At 37.0% G+C, this 20,998-nt stretch overlaps 1 protein-coding gene across 1 annotated transcript in view; it reads right to left on the bottom strand.

Moving 5' to 3' along the window:
* Positions 1 to 15,486, bottom strand: part of anapc1 (anaphase promoting complex subunit 1) — a 64,080-nt gene extending 48,594 nt beyond the window's left edge. The window contains exons 1-20 of the mRNA XM_085296316.1: positions 15,319 to 15,486; positions 14,289 to 14,528; positions 13,773 to 13,937; positions 13,512 to 13,554; positions 13,329 to 13,426; positions 11,818 to 11,900; positions 11,496 to 11,569; positions 11,266 to 11,411; positions 11,030 to 11,187; positions 10,643 to 10,771; positions 10,342 to 10,560; positions 9,875 to 9,970; positions 9,683 to 9,773; positions 8,862 to 8,927; positions 8,603 to 8,740; positions 8,349 to 8,492; positions 5,766 to 5,826; positions 3,462 to 3,517; positions 2,503 to 2,634; positions 2,117 to 2,191 (exon numbers count right to left, since the gene is read on the bottom strand). Of these exons, the coding sequence (XP_085152442.1) occupies positions 2,117 to 2,191; positions 2,503 to 2,634; positions 3,462 to 3,517; positions 5,766 to 5,826; positions 8,349 to 8,492; positions 8,603 to 8,740; positions 8,862 to 8,927; positions 9,683 to 9,773; positions 9,875 to 9,970; positions 10,342 to 10,560; positions 10,643 to 10,771; positions 11,030 to 11,187; positions 11,266 to 11,411; positions 11,496 to 11,569; positions 11,818 to 11,900; positions 13,329 to 13,426; positions 13,512 to 13,554; positions 13,773 to 13,937; positions 14,289 to 14,504 (2,190 nt within the window). The 5' untranslated portion in view covers positions 14,505 to 14,528; positions 15,319 to 15,486. The remainder of the gene's footprint in view (positions 1 to 2,116; positions 2,192 to 2,502; positions 2,635 to 3,461; positions 3,518 to 5,765; positions 5,827 to 8,348; positions 8,493 to 8,602; positions 8,741 to 8,861; positions 8,928 to 9,682; positions 9,774 to 9,874; positions 9,971 to 10,341; positions 10,561 to 10,642; positions 10,772 to 11,029; positions 11,188 to 11,265; positions 11,412 to 11,495; positions 11,570 to 11,817; positions 11,901 to 13,328; positions 13,427 to 13,511; positions 13,555 to 13,772; positions 13,938 to 14,288; positions 14,529 to 15,318) is intronic.
* Between the last annotated feature and the right edge of the window lie 5,512 nt (positions 15,487 to 20,998).

Genomic DNA, 20,998 nt, shown 5'->3' on the forward strand with positions numbered 1-20,998 from the left:
TCGCTCTGCAGGCCTACTTGTTGTTCCTAGAGTATTTAAAAGTAGAATGGGAGGGAGAGCCTTCAGTTTTCAGGCCCCTCTTCTGTGGAACCAGCTTCCAGTTTGGATTCGGGAGACAGACACTATCTCTACTTTTAAGATTAGGCTTAAAACTTTCCTTTTTTCTAAAGCATATAGTTAGGGCTGGACCAGGTGACCCTGAATCCTCCCTTTGTTATGCTGCAATAGATGTAGGCTGCCGGGGGATTCCCATGATGCATTGAGTTTTTCCTTTCCAGTCACCTTTCTCACTCACTATGTATTAATAGACCTCTCTGCATTGAATCATATCTGTTATTAACCTCTGTCTCTCTTCCACAGCATGTCTTTATCCTGTCTTCCTTCTCTCACCCCAACCGGTCGCAGCAGATGGCCGCCCCTCCCTGAGCCTGGTTCTGCCGGAGGTTTCTTCCTGTTAAAAGGGAGTTTTTCCTTCCCACTGTCGCCAAAGTGCTTGCTCATAGGGGGTCATATGATTGTTGGGTTTTTCTCTGTATCTATGAAGCGCCTTGAGGCGACTTTTGTTGTGATTTGGCGCTATATAAATAAAATTGAATTGAATTGAATTGAATTGAACTGGGAATTTCATCAATTTAGTTTTGAAAGAAAACTTCAAGCAGCAGCAAACTGGGTCTGGATTGTCAGTTCGTCTGCCAACACAACGATGACCCAAAATATGAAGCACTAGATTTTAAAGACCAAAATGATGTTACAGCACAAAGCCCTGATCCTACTGAAAATGTGTGAGGTGAACTGAAGACAAAGGTCGATTCTATCATCGGGGGGCTTATACTTTTCAGTTTGATTTTGTTTTTCGTGAAATAATTGTGTTTCTGTGGGCAAACTAAAATAATTTAGGTATCCAAATTAAAAATTGGGATGTTTGGAAAAAGCTATGCTGAACATACCTTGCTCTGACTTGGGAAAACCTTCAGAAATGAAATAATTCTAACAATTCTGCCCTCATCTTTACATCTTTGATGCAGCATGAAGACAACAGAGGTAAGAAGCTGACACTGTCGTCCAGTCTAATGTGACTCACACATTTCTTCAGGTCACACACACACACACACTACAGCCTAAGCCTCCAGCTAACTGACATTTTCCAACCATATTTTGCTCTAATGAGAACACATTACTTAAGAAGCCAACCAATAATTAGGAATATTTAAAGAAGACTGTGGAGGGGCCATTTCAAGGGTTAAGACTTGGGTTTCAGATTTAGGGTTACAGCAAGGGGAAAGGGAACACATTGTGCCAATGTGAATCTCCTCAATGACAAAAGCACAAATATGTGTAACTATGTTTAGGATTGTAGGACAGATTACAGTCCCCCCCCTACTGCCCTCCCTCCTAAGAGTAAACTGGGATTTCCCATCACACAAAGTTCTCCATGACTGTACTGGTTTACTTCTGGTTGCTTCTTTTTTTTCTTTTTTTTACTAAAATGTATTTTTAAAATCTTTAGGTTAAAGGCTTTATTATGTCCTTAAAACTTATAAACACAATAGCAAAAGTAAACAGCAAACAAGCTAAAATGAAAATAGCTGAAACTGTTTCAAAACAACAGTTTCTAAAACATGAATTTGACCTTTAAAATTACTGTTTAATATAAGAAAGAAAAAGAAAAAATTTTACACTATTTTAGATCATTAATTTAACCAGGGAACTCTTACAGAGAAACAAGAAATTATTTTTCCAGGAAATTCTGGCCAAGGGGCCACCACAAGCAGTATATAGAACAAATGTAACTTTAGTAACTGAGAAAATTAAGACATGGAAAGAAGTCAAGGGATGTTTCATGAGACTAGAAATCATTAGTGATATATATTACTTTCTAAAATCTGCAATTTGGGGGATTCAAAAGTATATAAGTATAATATAAGTATATTCAAGAGTATTGAAGCACTTTCTTTTTGCTGTGTTTTCTTTTATAACACTTGTTTCACTGTCTCACTATGTGAGACAACCCTTGCATGCATAATTGATTGTTAAGGGATTATAAGTCTACAAGCTGTAATCAAGCTTGATAATTGTGCTCTAAAACATCACAACAGCTCACACTTAAGTAACACACCTCATCAGAACCTCCATCGGAGGGACGAGCCTTCTTGGCTGCAATCACTGGAGAGAGAGGCATTTCAAAATGCAGCTGTGAAAGTAGGAAGGAGGACAGGGAGCAAGGTCAAGACATGCAAATTACAGTTTAAAGCCACAATAGGATTTTTCTAGTCAAGAATTAAAAAAAAAAAAAAAAATAGTTCAAAGCAGACCAGGCTTTTGGCTGCCAAGAATCATTTTGTATTAATGTACAAGATTTTTACTGAAAGTTTCATTTTTAAATCTACTCAGTATGACTGCAAATGTCATTAATTATGAAACAAATTGGAAAGCCATTTCTACAATACATTAACTGGAAATTACAATTACAGTTTAAAAAACAAAATACAAATGCTGACTCACATTTCGTGTCCAGGTCAGGCGCTCGGTGTTGTAGCCCATCAGTGTCATGAAGCAGGTGACAAACAGGCTCCACTCTGTGTGGGCACTGGGACCTCCAGGTGCATTGTAGATGTTATACCATTTCACCAAAACCTGTTGCATTTAAAGAATTTAGCAAAACTAAATGAAAATAAAGAGTATATCTGCATGTTTGTGTGAAAATAAAGCCCTGAAAAACATAATTTTGTCATTCAGCCTCTTACTCTACCTAATGAGATCCTATACAATTTCTGCCAAAGCCTAATGAGGCTGTTATTGTATACATTTCCTTCTTTGTTTTTCCTTCTTGATTAGTTGGAGACAGTTAGTTGGTCAACTCTGATGTCATACTCTGTACACTAACCACGACTGAGTAACATTTAAATAAACATGATGGAGAGCTTACGCTCTAAAGGTTTCAGTGCTTATAAATAGCACAGCTTGAGGTTACCTTTCCTGAGTATAAAATTTCCTACACAATATCATACACAAGTCCCAGATTCAGACCATCCTTCTTGATGTCTGGATTTGGATTAAATTGCAAATGCATTTACTTAAGACCATCAACACAAGTTTTCCCAATTTTTTGCCCTTCATTTCAGTTTGAAATGCATTTGTGAACATACGATGGCCAAATTCAATTATGTGAAACCTTTCCCAAAAAATTAAATCATGGGTAAAGATCCAGATCCAGACTGACCAATCACAGGTAGAATTTTCATGCAAACCCATCAATAGTTTTTTGAGTAATCATCTGAACGAACACGTACGCACGCACGCGCGCACACACCTCCTTGGTAGAGTTAATAATGCACTGAATTAAAATTATTGGCAGACTGGTTAAGTTGTTATTCTGAATCTTTGCTTGTCTGCGCACAATGTCAAGTTTTTAACTAATACATAATTTGTAACTGAAATTCCACATGTTCACTTCCACCAACCTTCATAGCAGCTTCCTTAGGCAGGATAAAACGAATTGCCTCAAGGCACTTTCTCACTGAAATACACGAAGGGGAACAAGGGAAATAGCAAAAGTGTCACAGTTCATGGTAGTTAGGTGTGAAATTCACAATCATATGAGGCAATTCAGAAAACACACATTTACTAACATTTTTTCTATATAATGGATGGAATTAGATAACCATTGTACAGTTTTATTAGTTATATTACGTTTAAGAATAATAATCATTAAGAATGTGAGAAAACAAAACATTAGTTTTTCTAAGATGCAATAATTTCAAAACAGGAAAAGATGAAATACATAAAAGGTTGCTGGTTGGATTCTCTCAGCTGTAGAAAATGGTGGAAATGTTATTGTAAAAGTGTTAAATTCAGTAAAACCACTGCCTGAATTCTAGGCTTAAAACTAGAGCTAAAACTTTCTAATACTTGTGCTACCAACCACAGACAAATGGAAGTTTAGAAACAAACACAAAAAAAGTGCAATACAATTATTTTTAACAGATTTTTTTTAATGAATCTCATCCTGATCTGACAATTTCCACCTATCATCCTCTACCCCCCAAAAAGAAAAATGGAAATTACAAACTAACTACCACAACAACAGTAATTAGCGCTACCATGTCTCCTAACAACTCTGGCCAATCAGATGCTTAATCAACATCACTGGGAATCTTAATTGGACACCCAGAGTTGGAAAGGTCAAGAAAGAGGTAGCTAAATGCCATTTCATTAGAGGAAGAAAGCCTTGTCTACAGGATCGATTACAAAATAATGGAGAGCAACATATGAACAAGACACAAAGGCAGGTACACAAGGCAGCAAGAGTGATACACACTGCTTAGTGACAATGAAGGCTTTAAAAATAAAAATGAACAAAAGCTAGAAGAGAAGGTTCATGGTCACAGTAGATCCACTAGTGGTAGACAACAGATGAAATCATCCAGCTGACCTCAAAGTTAATTGGTTAGAAAAAAAATATCTGTAATTTAGTTTAATTATTACAAAGTACATGGTCATCAGCTACTATGTGCTATTGGGAAATGAAATCATCGGGGAAATGAATAGGTCTGTCTGCTGTTATACCATAGAGTTTGTTTTACCAGCTGAGTGGTCTTTCCAGAAAAACAAACAGTAATTTTCCATTTCATGTGGAAAATCTTACATAAGAAAACGAAGCAGACAGAGCAGACAGTCAGAATCTTTGGAAAAGTTTGGAAGGTTTAAAGTTAAAAAAGGCATTTATTTTTTTAAGTTAATACCTTTGGATGATTATCTAAAAATGCTGATTAGATAATCAAAGGCTGTGGTACAACATAGCAAGAAAATATATATTATGCAAATCTGTTTGTTGGATCTTAAAAATGTTATTAACCCCCCCGGCAGGTACTTTTAAACAACTGAAAGGATAATGACATTTCAGTAAAGCCAAAAGGTGAAAACCTTAACCCAAAAAAAAGAAAAAAAATAAGTGGCAACAGTGGTTTTATCAGCAGTGGCAAAGATGCTGCCCCACATTTGTTTAGATAAAAGCTGCTAAAAGCTTTTAGTACTACCTGAAAAGAAGAAGATCCCTCCATTTTTATTCCCACTGTGAACTGATGTTAATGGTTTAGCAAAAGAACAGGCTTTTTAAAAACAGTGAAAACACCAAATAGATTTGTTGACTAATTTTTACATCAAGCCTGTGTAAGAGATTACACAATAAGAGCAGATGTGGATATCTGTGCTTCTGCACATCTAAAAACAACTGTGTCATCTTTCCAATTCACCTCAGCATAGCAGGCCATCTGTTTCCAGATATTTTATTACCAGAGGTTCAGACACACATTACATTTCGCTTTCAGTTCATACATGTATGACCTTTCCTTTCCATTTCCTGAAGTAGTTATGATGCACAACATCATTCTGTTAAGCCATATATAAAGATTTGAGCTACATCTATTATTTACAATAGATTTAACTATCCTCTTTAATAGATTAAAAAAAAAAATTAACAATTCTGGTGTTGTGAAAGTGTTTATCAGTGTAATGTTTTGTGCTTGCTGCCCATGTGTGTCTGCCTCATAATGGTCCTCAAGACATCAAGATTATATGTCACTGTGGACACGATGCAGAGAGGCTCTCAAACCTAATTAAAGGACCTCACCGCACTGACTAAGCGATCTGTGTGTGGTCTCACTTAAAATGTACACGCCAACATTGTCGGCTGCAATGTCAACTCTTAAATGTGTGAGAGCGTTTCTTTGATTTATTTTTTTTAAATGTATATATGTGTGACTCACCCAGGTCTGAAGTAGCAATCTCTGGGATAGAAATCCTCAGCATTGTGCCAATGCTTAGTTCCTGGAGAAATTGTGGAGACAGATTGTGCATACATTTAAATTATACTCTTTAAGTTCAATTTCACATCAATTTTATATCAGTGCAAAACAGCTGTTTGTGAGCACAAAACTGATAAAAGACCTCAACAGAGAAAGCCTGATTGCAAATCTCAGAAAAAAGAAACTGGTGTGTGCAATAACTCATTGTCTTTGGGTATACTAGACAGAAACACTAAACAACAGCAAATAACATTTAATTACATGCAGTCAGAAACTTCCTGGCTGCAACTTAAGCTGATTAAACTTTCAAGCACTACTCCAATCACTGATGTCACATCAGGCGTTCTTACAGCATTTTGTCAAAAGTGCAACACACATGAAATTTTCAACCCATAACTTGAAACAAAATGCTTCGAAATATTTCAAATAAAGATTCCTGTATTGATTTGTCATAAAATAAGTAGTCTGATCTTCATCTATAATTAATCTCTGCCTGTACATCCTGTAAAGATCACACCATAAGTAAAACTTGCTAACACCTTTGTTCATGTGTTCATTATAAGAAAAAGATTGAAAAAGGAAAGTTTTGAAGGACAGAATAGAAAGTAACCATTAAAAACATAATTACAAAACATCCCATGTTTGCAAAAGACAAAATGGAGGTTTAACAAAACTTCTTTGCTTTGTTGTTAGGCAAGCTAAACCTGGACCTTCGGTGAAAATTAACAATGTTGAGTTTAGAAGTGAAGAAAAAAATAAATAAATTAAAAAAAAAAAAAGCACTGCACAACAACACCTAAACGTCTACGCAACTCTGAAGAATGGTTTAGTTGTGTTAGGGATGCCTTGAGTCTTTGTTAAAAGAACGATGAATTCTAAATTGTATTCTTTATGCCGGGTCAAGGCATTTCTGGTGTCCAATTCTGGTGTGACTGTGAATGTGAATGAGGACTGTCTCTCTCTATTAGCCTTGTGATGGACTGGCGACCTTCCTAGGGTGTACCTCAGGTGGATTTCAGGGCCTTTGTGACCTGAAACTTGGGAGAGTTGGTGGTGTTGGTGATGCAACAAGACAATGACCTAAAGCACACCAGTAAGTCAACAACAGAATAACAGAATTTTTTAAAACGTGCGTTGAAATGGTCAAGTCAAAAGAGTCCCGTCTTCAACCAAATGACTTCCTCTCTCTGCTGGGTTTAATCAAGACATCCCAGAAATACTGATGAACTGAAACAGTTACATGAACACTCCAACAATTCTTCCTGTTGATGTGCAAGTCTAAGAAGCAGCTTCTTGATGCTAAAGAAAACTCAACAAGATATAAATTATAGGGTTCACTTAATATTTCATGATTGCTTGCACTCGTTTTACTTTTCTTCATTTTTCCATTATGTGTTTTATCCAATTGTAAAGTGTCCTTGGGTGTCTTGAATTATTATTACTATATTATTATTGCTATACTTTACGAGTAATCAGTTCACAAGTTGCGGTAATTCCGAGCATTTCCTGTCCTGCAATTATGTATACAGCAGCATTTTTCTGTTGCAGCAAGTTATATCCAATTATTCTACCAGCTGCATCACAGCTAATATCATCAGCTGAAAAGAAAAATAACCAAATCAGTCACTGAGAGCATGCAACTTTCACATTTTCACCAGGATTATAACTGTATATTTCCAATTATTTTGAATAGCTGTGCTCTAGATGGAAAAACAGACCAAAACCTCTCATCACATTTTCTCCAGCAGGTTTTGTCCTGTTCTTGTCATTTTTTCATGAAAGAAACCCTGATGTGAAACTCAACAGGAGCAGGAGGTTTGAAAAGTCCAGTGCGCCGCATTAGGAACAATTAGTCTCTGGATTGACATATTGAGGTCTCAAACAGAAATTCAATGAGCAAAGTCAAAAGAGCAGCAGCCTGCAGACAGAAAGCTTTCTGATGATGTATAAGAGAAAGAAACAGTGATGTTTGGCTGGTGTGTAACTTAGAGAATAATGTAAAGTCCTGGAGCTGAAGAGAGTGTCTAGACCAAGTCTGACAGGATTAACCCAAGAGGCAGAAACACGAACAACGTTGCTTTTGTAACCGTCATTCACAAATATGAATGTGCCTGAATCACTTGTGCAGACACAGATAGACATGAGAAACAAGAAACAACACCTTAAGGGAGAGTCTCACTATGTTGTCGTGGTGCAGTAGCAGTCAGTCCAAATTTCACTTGATGCGTTTTTACCCTCCACTGCACTGACAGCTGACAACCATCTTTTGGCAGTTTGTATCCGAAAAGTCCCCTTCTAATAATCAGCTCTGTATATGTCATTAAACTCAGATGAGTTAAAAAATTAGGACACCAAACATTAATTTGAACTTGTGTTTTGTTTTGGCTTTGATTTGATTACATCATCTGTTTCTTGTACTGACTGTGAGTGTGTGGATGACCGATCATCTGAGTTAATTCCCCATGATTACAAAACACACGTTTTACCTATTGTTGAGGGAAAAAAAGGGATCAATGCCATCTATGTTAAACACAGAAAACCTACCAGAGTCACCCGGTTGCAGACAGGATCACGTAAGGCATTGATGTAGGGTGTGGCTGGCTGAAATGTGTAATCCTCCAAAAAGGAAGCATCATGGTGTTTAATGTTTGGACCCCTTAGCCCTGTCACTGGTGAAGGCATGGCATCCTGAAGAGAGGTGTTAAAATAGAGAGGTGAACCAAAGGAGTCAAATGTACCAGATATACAGTACACACTTAAAAAGCAAAGAAAAGTGCATTTACAATGCATGTTAATACCTCATCAAGTCTTTGGAGATGCCTACTGCCAGCGTTAGCAGGTGTGCTAACAGTTTCCACTGGAGTGCTGCGGTGAGGGAGGTGATTGGTCAGGCTGAAGGAGGGTGACAACAGTCCAGGCACAAACACCTTGCTGACCTAGGTGACAGCCAAGAAAGCAATCCCATGATTCATTACACCGTTAAATAAATCAATCAATCAATCAAAAAATCTGAGAACTCAATTGTCATCTACAGGAAGCAAAGGCAGCTGTGCTTACCCTGGTGATTCCTGTATAGAGAACCAAACTACCACAGGCCTCCAGAACTAGCATGGCATCTATACTCTGAGGAGCAAAGTTTCATTGTCAGAAACACGTTGAATGTTACTCCAAAAAAACCAAACAAACAAACAAAAAAAACCTGCTGTAATTTCCCCAACTGTCAACAACTTAATACAAAGAAAATTATCAAATATTCACACAAGATGCTAGAACCTGTAAATGTGCATACTTAAAAAAAATAACTTAAAAGTTGAAATGATAATGAATAAACATAAATCACTGGTTTCTGCTCCAAAATTCAAGCATCCAACTCCATAGTTTTCCTGGTAGTTTTACCATCCAGACGATGGAGAAAACTAAACGTTTCAGGAAAGAATGACCAACCTGATCTAAACTAGAAAAAACATTTTGCTATTAGACTTTTTTGATAGGCATGGACTGGACATAACCACCACTATGATAAATAATTACAGTTTTATTTTTAAAGTTTTAATTACAGTTTTTCACAAAATCCTTTGCGAAACAGATTTATCTCATGTATATACACACATTAGTTCCTGTAGGTAGCAAGGAAAACCTTAATTATATCTTGCAAAACTTGTAATCATCCGGATAAGATTAAAAAAAAAATAAAAATAAAAAATAAAAATACAGGAAGGCCTCCTACACAATGTTTACAGCCTGCTAAGGGCTATTTTCAGCACAGTACAGCACCATAAACTTCATACAGACTCTTGACTCTAATGAATACCGTTTTCCCCCGTTTTAACTTTTGCGCTTTCCCTTTCAACTCTCCATGATAGAATTTTATAATGCACCTGCAGAGGCTCCGCATCTTTAGCAGGGATGGTTGTGACAGAGGGGAAGATGAGCTGTGACGTATCATTGCTCTCAATAAACTTCACACATCTGCAGAAAATAAAATGATCATGAAAAAAAAAAAAGTTAACTTGTGAACTCACATTTCACAACAAATTAAGGTGGACAAAGATGTGTGTATGTTTGTTTACCTGAGCTGTTGGTGAGATTCCACCAGGAAACACAAGTAATGATTCTCACAGAGATCAGAGGTCAGGAATACTTTAGATGCCTGGCTGCTCATTTCCCTGTAAATGGTAAAAAGAGATGCTAACTGATGTCAAACAGCAGAATTTGCTAAATTGGAACAGCCTAAAGCAACAGAAAGAACTGTATTACATAGAATACAAATGATGTCTTTAAAAAAAAAGTTGTGTATTATGCAAACACAAAGAACAAGTTGCTCACAAACTTTGATCTAAAGGCTAATGAACAACTTTGCAAGACCATTCAAGCTTTCATTGCTTATTGTTTTTTCCTTTACTGATTAAAATAGCCTCACATTTACAATACGACAAAAGAGTTACAGGCTTAAAAGCAATTTTTACATTTTTAAGAGCGGCCTTTGAGCTAAAAGTAGTCAAAAGCTTTGAAGTTAGATTTCAATGCTGCCAATTACCTGTTGGAGCCAGCAGTTACCGCCTCACTCCATAGCTGCTCCATGCAGAGGTCAGGTATGATAGGTTCCATCTCTGGGACCAACACTGTCTCATTGATAGTACTGTTGGGAGATGCTAACAAGCCATGGTGCCCCCTGGGGGATGAGCTGTGCAAAGACGTGTTGAAACGAGCCACACCTGAAAAGGATGGAGCTGCCATGCCTGGAGAGTGGGCACGGCTGAGACAGGAGGACAGGGGATAAGCATTTTTCAGTTTTTACCTATTATGGGTATGGTCCTCATTGGCTAGGTTAACCTCACCTGAGGGCGGCCATGTTGGATATACTCGGAGAATGAACTCGAGAGTGAGTTCCTGGTGAGGATGTGACAATCCTGCTCTGGTGGCTGTGCAAAGCACTGTAGTGGAGGGGAGAGCTGGAACCAACAGCACTGCAGGAAGAAAAACAGTAACCAGGTCAGATGCTGACGTTTTGGTCTCTAAGTTTATAACTTGTAATTATTTTTAAGGCAATATAATCCATTAAGTATCACTTTATTGTTCAGTCTGTATGACACAGCAGCAACCCCAATAACTGAGGAGCTGTCTTTAGACAGTGGGACTTTTGCTTTACTCAGAAATGTAACAAGACGCTAACTAATTCCTGCCCGTCTGCTAATCACTTGATTAGGCTGCTCCACTTTCAGTACCTTGTTCCAGTCCCAAGACCATGCCCACTTGGACCAGTGCCACCAGGGGAGTCATGACGGGAGACATTCCGCAAATGAGAAGTGAGAAAGCCTGAAGCCATCAGACCCAACGGTGTCCCAACCGGTTCTGCCGGACACCGCAGGACTGTAGAGCGCTCCTGACAGGGTTAAAAGGCTTTAGTTTAGGAAGAACTTAGTTGGTTTTAGTGTCTTTGTGTGTATTTATGATCACTCACATCATGTGTGACTTTGCGCAGAGTCCAGACAGAGTGTATTCCTTGAACTGTGTCATATGATACAACTATAGACGGCTGACAGCAGGTGAACACTATCTTCATGGCCGAGTCAGACACATACTGCACACGGGAGCCTTCAAACAGGCCTGGAAAAAAGAATACGCACAAATTCAGGAAAAATATGAAATACGTTCACAAGATCTCATTCTGAGAAGATCAGTGTCTCATACCTGCAGGTTTACACACAACTGGTGCGATCTCATCTAGAGGATGCAGCATGCTGAAAACTGTGGGCAGAGGTTCCCTGTATGGGGTGGAATAAGAGCTCAATCCCTCGTTTATATACTTTATGTTTGTGTATGTAGGTCAGTGTAGAAATGTCTGTCACTACATTATTTCACATGGATGCACTGATTAATCGAAACATGTGTCATGTAGAATAGAATGCCTTTATTGTCACTATACAGTTGTACAATGAGATACAATGAGATACAGAGATACAGATGTACTTGTGAAGGCATGTGATTGCAAGTGCAGAGTGTGAGCACATACCCAGGGGGGCTGAAATGTGCATCATTTGCTGTGTTTTTACGTTCCATAAGAAGTCCAAACTTTGTTGCCCACACATTTGACACCTTGAAAAGAAAAGACAGTACAGACTCATGAAACATTTTTAACAGATCTCTGGTATCAACAATTTTTAAAAACACTGATGGCAGCCGATGGTACTCCCCAGCCTCCTAGTAGAAGTATGAATTTCCAAATTTTACATCGCCTTGTTCTCATGAGGTCAAGGTTTCTGAGATTCAAACTAGTACAAGATTTTTAGTAGATACACCGATGGTATAATTTTCAAAATCCTATGTGACTTCATTCTTAAGTTATTGCATTCACAAACTTGGGTGTCCATATAGCCCCCTTAAATGCTAAACCATTCAATATTTTGACCTGCATTTAAAACAATACAAAAAACTGCATTCTGTTTACACAGACCCATCCTGACCAGTAAATAATAAAATTCATAGTTAGGTTAAATTTTGTCCAACAATCATGAATAAAGTCTCTGTCAGATATTTATTTTAAGGCTAGAGGTGCCCACTTGTTTTCTTTGCTTTCCTAGAGTAGTTTAATACAGCCTTATATAAATGAATATTGAAAAACTGACAATATTCACAAAACTTTGCATTTTACATCCCAGCTATTAAAATTCTTATTTAAAAAAATGGTTACTTGTACTATTTTTAAATTATCTTGAATAACTTTCTATTGAAACTAATACTAATGATATTCTCTGCCACTTAAAAACAGCACTGAAAGGTTAAGAAAAGTGCAACACCCTGAGAGCTTCAGTGTCAGGGACACCACAGCAGTGGGGATTCTTCCTGTCACACAGGCTCTCACAAGGTGTTTCTTGCCTTTCTCACAACACCAACCCACGGTTTGCTTGCCCCTTTATTTAATTCAGTTATTTAGTAAGAGTGTATGTCCAACCTTTCCCGTAAGAAAATATCAAATGCTTTATCACGAATGCCTCAAGTTTAAAAAAAACAAAACTCAAACGTTGAAAACACATCCTGAAATCAAATTATATTTTGTTGGTGTGCAACAGACTACTGAGTGAAAGACACTCGTAAATACACAAAGCTATGCACACACATAAACTCACACACACTTACTTCCCACTATCAGTGATGCAAATTTTCTATCATTACTGGTTAACCAGAAAATGGTTAACCAATAATGGTCTCTGAGAAATATCCCTAATCCAAACGTGGTGGGTTGTGTGGTTTTAGTTCAGCAGCGAGGTGGGGTAATGTTTCAGAGACTTATGCATCCACTAATCAAATTATCCTTTTATTCAGCAGTGTTCTGGAACATGGGAGACACACAAAGAAGCCTGCAGTTACTGCTGCATGTCAGCTTGCATCTGTGTTGAGGTGAAAGTTTAGGTAGTGGAGGTCCAACTGAGTCACACAGATTTAAAAGAATTTTGTGGCTCATGTGTAGACCCATCTCTTTCGCTGGATATAAACATTCCCCATTAATATTGCTTTATACCTCACCTGGAAGGGCAGTGGTGAGATGAAGTCTTTTCCAGTCATGGTGTGAACATTAACACAGCTACTCTGGACAATACACACTGTGAGCTCCACTTCTTCATCTGCAAAACATTAAAAACATTCTGTGTTTTGTTCATCAGGACTGCAATATGAATAAGCAAAAAACTGCACAAAAAGACACAGTACCATCATTCTTCTTGTGAGGAGCAGCAAAGTTGCACCACAAGGCCTGGAAATAATACAAAAAAAAAAACAAAAAACTGTTTCAAGTCTTAGAGCACAGAATCCTGACAATCATCGTGGGTGATATACAATCTATATAGTAAAGCAAAAGCCATACTGATTCCTGACAGAAAACAAGATGGTCCCTCATTTGCCCTTAGAAATGAGAATGGACAAGCACAATTATGAGAGACCATGTAGTACACAAAACAATTAGAAACAGACCTGCTGCACTGGGCTGTCAACAGTGAAGGCCTTATATACACTGGAAGCTTGAGCCCTACTACCCTGGCTCCAGACAACCACGTTTCCTGCTGCATAGAGTTCTTCTTCAAATTCCACATCTTCCTCTTTGACTCCCTTGCAGCCCTTCCTAAGCTGCCAAAATTCCTGTCATTCAAAACACATCAACACAAAAACCAAATCAAAACCACATTTGAGCTTAACAACACATTAAGTACTGCAGTGCAGCAGTGTTGTAACAATTGCACTGACTATATTAGTGTAAAAAAATAATTAAAGATTTAAAGTAATTAAAGATATGTTAATGAAAAAACAAATTTAAACGCTTTAGGTGTATTCTATTTACCATTTTCCTTCTTATATTTTTACTGTTTAATACACACCAGTTCCTCTGAAGAGCAGGTCAGGAGAACAATTCAGGCTATCCATTAAATAAGACTGTTAGATGGCCCACTCCTATTATGAAAAATTATAGATCATAATACTAGACACTCTCACCCTCTCTCTCTCCTGCAGACTGACTTCCTGCAGGGACCCCACCAGGCCAGCAGCACCATCTGATGCCCACAGCTCGGAGGCAGGCTGGAGCTCCCTGAGCTGCAGGTTGAAGGCGTTTGGATGGTTCCTGCAGTGCTCGCGGCCAAACGGGACAAATGACTGCAATTCCCCTGCGGCAATCATCGTGGCTGTCTCTTCATACACGACTTCCGACATGAGTTTCAGATATCAGCATTATTTCTGGGAAGAACAGAGTTTGAGGTATAAATAACAGTATTTAAAAGCAAGCAAGACCTTTTTTCAGACACAACTGAAGAGCATCACCAATTTGCGCCATACCAGTCCGTTTAGCTGTAGTATTCATATTCATTATTTAATACGATAAAAAAGAAAGTATAGATCCTCGAGACAAGTTTACTGTAGTACTTAAGAACAAAGAGTTTCACATAAACTGTTCTCTTCTGTCATTTTCTCTTTATGACATTAATGATGACATCACTTTTATCAGTAGCTTATCTGTAAAGTACTGTGAATACCAGTGAGTATAAGATGAGGTGTAAATACACTTCCTCTGCGTAAATAACTTTAATTTACTTGACTGAAGGACAGATTGCATTACTGGTGGCTAAAAAATGTTCTCTATTAACACATCGACAACTTAGCTGGCTGAAGCAGGCTCACTGGACCTTTACTATTACTAAAACTATCCCGTTAGAGGGGTCAACATAGTAGGAGATAGAAATCTCATTAACAATTTCCACAGGACTTCCACGGTAGCAAGTTTCTGTTGACTTTAATAGACGCGACATGCTAGAAGTTAGCTGGAAGTTCTTACCTCAAAAACTCCCCCAAACAAAGTTCGGTACTCTACAGAAACTAAGACGCTGTAAATTACATAAATATACAACTTGACAGTCAGCTATGAGTCTGCATGCTGACACTAAACACCATTGAAACGGCCCGACTAGCATGCTAGCTATCGTTAGCTGCAGCTAGCTTTCAGCTTACAAGGAGACATTTAGCCGCTAACCTGATATTAAGGAATAGTCTGGCCCTTGTCGCGGAGTCCTTATCTTTCCTTTCAATGCGTCTCGCTTGAGCACAACGTTGTCACCCTACAAACATAAAAACAAGTGGCAAATTCCGTATTCGCCTATAGCAGGTTTTCAAATGAGCGCGGACATCTTTGCTGTCCCGACATCCCATTCCTCCACGAGTCAGCCAATCAGCAGCGAGGAGGCGATATGTTGACATCTGATAGGCTGCCTCCGTCAGAGCTATGGACACTGCTGTGAAAGACTGATGATCAGGATGTCTTATGTAAGTAATTCAGCCATAAATTAAAAATATAATATAATTAATATAAAATAGAATTTAAAAAATAAAATAATAGTATTTCTAGAAAATCTAGGTATATATAGATATATGAAGATGAAAAATAAATAAATAAAATGAAACTCAGTTGTTTATGTCTTTCTTTAGGGACATTTACTATTAGAGACCATTGGAAAATTTGCACTTGAGGCTTCCAGTAAGGTGAAAGCTGTCGGAAAGGAAAGCAAGAGGCTCAGAGATGTCGAGGATATAAATAATACTGCATAATACTACAAATATTATGTCTTGTAGCAATAAAATGTTTTTGAATATCTATTAAAGTTATTTAAAGCTGCAATTTGATTATGCATTATCCCCATATTTCTGCTGTTCAATCCTTCTATATGTGAGGGCCAGTCTATAAGAACAAATTGGGTTTAAAAGAAGGATGGCTTTAAAGAAAGATAATCTAAAATATTTTTAGACAGCGAATACATTTCACCAAGGTCTAATATATGATAGAACTGTGAATAATGCAAAGTCCCTCTGTTTAAATATACTGTGACCATAATAGTTCCACTGTAAGTGTTCCAGAGTGACTACAGTGGTTTGACAACAACCATGATTTTTGAGGATGAAATCCTTTGCACTTAAAATAATGAAATATTTATATTTAATTTCTTGTATGTTTATAATACGCTTAAAAATAACCATCAACAGTAACTGTTCTGACCTGGCTGACAGCTATTTCGGTTTATTGAACAGATCAGATGTATTTTTCAGTACTTAATTAATAATTACTTAATTAATTAATTAACTTTTTATTTGTATGCTAAATAAAATACATGAAACAAAATTGAAAAAAACATTGAAAATTATTTAAATTAGTTGATAACCAAAATGAGGTTTGGATGCAAAAACCGTCCACATCTCAAATAGTGATGTTTGACTTTCAGACTTTCAGACTTGATGACGATGTTAAACTTGGAGGATATTAATAAACAGAGCAGAGAAAATAACTGTCACCTCAATTAGGAGTAAATATGCTGATATTTAATGGGGGAAGTAGTGGGTGATTAACAGCATGTCTTCAAAGTCACACAGATATTTAGACTCAATATTCAAAGGAAACTGTCATTTTTATGTTACATTTAAAAGAATATCACATCTGTTTAAATGTTTAACTTCTTTTATTAATTTTCTAATCACATTTTGAACAACACATTTTGCTATGTTTGAAAAGCTATAGTTTACATCATTACTGTAGGTATTTGTAAGAAAAAAAACATTTAGGCCTACTCCAATATTATTAAGAGCAGTTATGTCATGAATTTCATCCTTCTGCCTCAAAGAAATCAAAGTCTGCACAACGTAGTCATGAGAAAATACACTGATGTAGGAAGCTGGGAGTGGCTCGGTGCTCATGGATGTGATGGATGTCGCACTGCAACAAGGTATGATCTGAATGAGTTAACTCTTCCAAATGATATCACTGCAGCTCACTGGGGAGTATGTGTCTGTCAGGGAAGGGAAGGCAGATAAATAAAGTGAGAGAATGTTATTCCATCTCTGACTAACAGCTGTTGTCTTTTCCCGGTCTATTGTGTATTTCACATAATTGCCTGAAAATAACACCAATTTTTGGCTCTAAATTGAATTCTCATCATCCTCTCCTGCATGCTTTCACTAACACTAAATGACTTCTGCCCCAAACTATTGCCTCATTCTGAGTATAATTGACTGATCTGTATCAGTGAATACTCTCCAGATGCTGATTGCAAAAAGAAAACATTAATTATACTGAAATAAAAACAAATACTGCCAAAAATCTTTTGCACTTCTCGGCATCTTCATATTTTCTACAGTTCTCTGTCCTGTCCAGTTATGTAACAGGCAGGATTTTGACCGAAATAAAGAAATACAGTTATGTTGCTGGTAGCTCACAGAACAAACCTAAACAGGGGCAGAAAACACTAGAACACAATGCAGGGAGACACACAACAAGTGAGGGAGGACATGACAAAGAACTAAGGAAAACTCAGGGCATAAATACACATATGAGGTAGTTAGGGAGCAAAGAAACAGCCACAGAATCTAACTAACATGACAAGTGACCAGCAAAATAAAAGATAAAAACACTGAGACAATGAATAACATGCAAAATTGACACAAACAGGGAAGCTAAGAAAATAGCAAGAGACTAAATCAAATAACCCTAAGTAGAATGCTTGCTGAAAATAGACATTAACTGAAACTTGATGACTAAATTATAACCAAGAACCAAAAAAACGCCTTCATTCCAAGAACACAGGAAATCATAAATGAGAAGAAACTCTTAACTAAGAACAAAGAATAACAAACTCAAAACACTGGGTCAAACACTGAGGACCATGGCACCCACTTGCTAAACAAGCTTGGACTTATAAGCATGTTTCTAATACTAAAAGAATGTGCAGTCCACATCATTTCTCCTCTTCTTCTTCCATGGCAGGTTGTTGCCCTTGTAAAATGTTTACAGGTAGATCCTTAAATACATGGACAAAAATGCAATTTTTGTAATTTTGCATTTGTATACCAACACACTGATTTTAAATCGGGCAATCAAGATGTAAAGAAAGTGAAGATTCAGCTTTAATTCATTGCAGTGGGTTTAATAAATCGTATATTGTCATATGAAATGTTTAGGAATTGCATTGGTTTTTGTACAGTCTCCCATTTTCAGACTCTCAAAAGTAACTGGACAATAATTAATTAGCAAAAATGTAGTAATTACTAATTCCTAATTTCTAACTAATACAATATTTTTTAGGGAGGAAAACGTTTTTAACTCTCAAGGGTCATCTATTAATCGATCAACACACAAAATTTCAACTTCAACTGATGATTTTGTTGTCATAAACAAAGTTTCCTCATTTAGAAAAAGACAAGGATCATTAAATTCCATGGCATTATAAATAAGAATGTGTTTTTCATATATCAGCTTGACTTATTTGGCCCTAAGAAAAACTATATAAACAGTAAAAGTTGTAGTAACAGAGTTGATTTATGTAAATTCTACTGCAGAGCAACCTTCTAAGGTGTTTTTGAGTACAAAAGAACAAATCCAAGAAAGAATTATTGCACAAGTTGTTATTATATTGGATAAAATTGGATTTTTTTTGTGCTGCCTTTCCATGAAAATGAAGACTTTACAACACTATATCTCAACATATAACGCTCATATAACCATGACAGATACCTCATTACACTCTTTTAGCTGTGGCAGATTAGCTCTTTTTGGTGAGGTCATCTTGCCATAGATGCTCGGACTTCATTACTGAGTGGTTGTGGTGACCCACTGAAGCCAGCTGGGCAGGGACACTGATAAAGTCGCACTCTAGCAGTTGAGAGAAATTGCTTAAATGTTCCAAGTGAGCAGCGAAGAAAGTATCTGAGTAGACTGATGGCTCTTTGTAACATTTCACTCCATCACAGCTGTTGCTCAGTTACTGCTTAAAAAGCAGTTTGACAAATACATCAGAAGCACCCACATAATCGAATGTATTTCAGCAACCTGTCCTAAACGTAAAAATTTCAGTTTTTGTTTACATTATGTGAGAGGCTTTGGTTCCACTTTATGGTCATTTTCAAGCCTCTCAGTAGTGGACATGTTATATTGAAGGGTGTCTAAAGCTCTGTACTTTTAAGTTTTACATTCAGTATCCTCAGTCACTTCTCATGCAAGGTTATTATAAATTATAAAATTATAAAATGCAGGCTTACCACTTCCATTGTAAGGTTAGGTTTGACACTTAAAAACAATGCAAATTTAATTCCCCTGAAGAATAATTAATGTCAATTTCAGAGGGATGAGTAATATAAATGTGTTAATTTTGAGTGTTTAGTTTTCTTTTTCTTTTTTTTTTTCATTAGTATTTCTTTCGTGTTTAAAAGTTAAACTTGTTTATGACAGTCTAATAGAACTGGATGATTTATAAATACGTGGAGGTGTTTGTGAGAGTGTAAACTGGTATGTTACACGGGCTGTACACCTCAGACTTTCAGTACAGCTCTGTGTCATGCCACTTACAGAAATACTCTGACGAATCTTAAGTAGTGGGAAATGTTGGTGACAGGCAGGAGGGGAAGGTCAGAGCACTTTTATAATGTGTTACTCCCCTTAGTATGTGATTTAGAAATAGAGACATACATGTTTTTCTTGATAAAAAAAGCTCATGCATAATGTGTTCATGGTGTCATTTAAAAAGTTAGAGTAAGATTAAATACGAAGTCTCAGTAGATTAATAAACCATTAAGATTAATATATAAATGTATATATACATATACTATGTACTGTGCGAATGTTTTAGACAGGTGTAAATTGCTTTAAACAAAGAATGCTTTCAGAAATATAAATAATTGTTTATTGGTCCCAAATGTATTTGTTTTGCAGGATAATGACCCCAAACATACAGCCAAAGTCATTAAGAACTATCTTTAGCATAAAGAAGAGAAAGAAGTACTGGAAGTGAGGAAGGATGTGAGGAAGCCTATATCCACAGAAGATCTGTGGTTAGTTCTCCAAGATGTTTGGAGCAACCTACCAGCTGAGTTCCCTCTTAAAACTGTGCAAGTGTACCTAGAAGAATTGATGCTGTTTTGAAGGCAAAGGGTGGTCACACCAAATGTTGTTTTGATTTAGATTTCTCTTTTGTTCATTCACTGCATTTTGTTCATTGATTAAAATAAGTGATTAACACTTCCATTTTTGAAAGCATTCTTTGTTTACAGCATTTTTTCTCACCTACCTAAAACTTTTATGATTAAGATATGACCTACTTGTTTGTGAGTGTGTTAAAAGTTTTATAAATAGTTAATTCATATCATGATTCATGTTTAATTTGGGAAGCTGCTAGTTTTGAGAGTATTATTTTGAGGAGTGATCTGGAAGTAATCATTTGCTTCTGAACATAAGACTGGAGAAATAGTGACCAACTTCAGAGAGAAAAGGCTAACAACATGTCCAGGGACAGGATGTTCATGTGGCAGAGGTGTACAAGTACCTCACTAACAGCAGAATGAACTGAAAGTCTAACACAGAAGCTGTGTACAAAAGGGGAGCGAGCAGGTTCTGTTTCCCAAGGAAGCTGAGATCCTTCAGTGTGTGCAACACAATGATTGAGATTCACAGATGTGGTGAGCACAGTGTGTAGGGAGCAGCATCAGACCTGGTGACTCCAACAGACTCAACTGATTAGGAAGGCTGGCTCTGTGATTGGCAGAAAATTAGACACTTTTAAAGATATAAAATAGAACAGGTCCATTGATAAACTGTTACCCATCATGGATAATCTTAACCAACCTCTGCATCATTTTGCTACAACTTTGAAACTGTTGAATATCATTCCCTCTCTATG

The sequence above is a fragment of the Mchenga conophoros genome, linkage group LG13 (assembly GCF_057382185.1).
Source record: "Mchenga conophoros isolate Kocher_MC1m ecotype Shallow Benthic linkage group LG13, M_conophoros_male_GT1.1, whole genome shotgun sequence".
NCBI classification, from domain to species: domain Eukaryota; kingdom Metazoa; phylum Chordata; class Actinopteri; order Cichliformes; family Cichlidae; genus Mchenga; species Mchenga conophoros.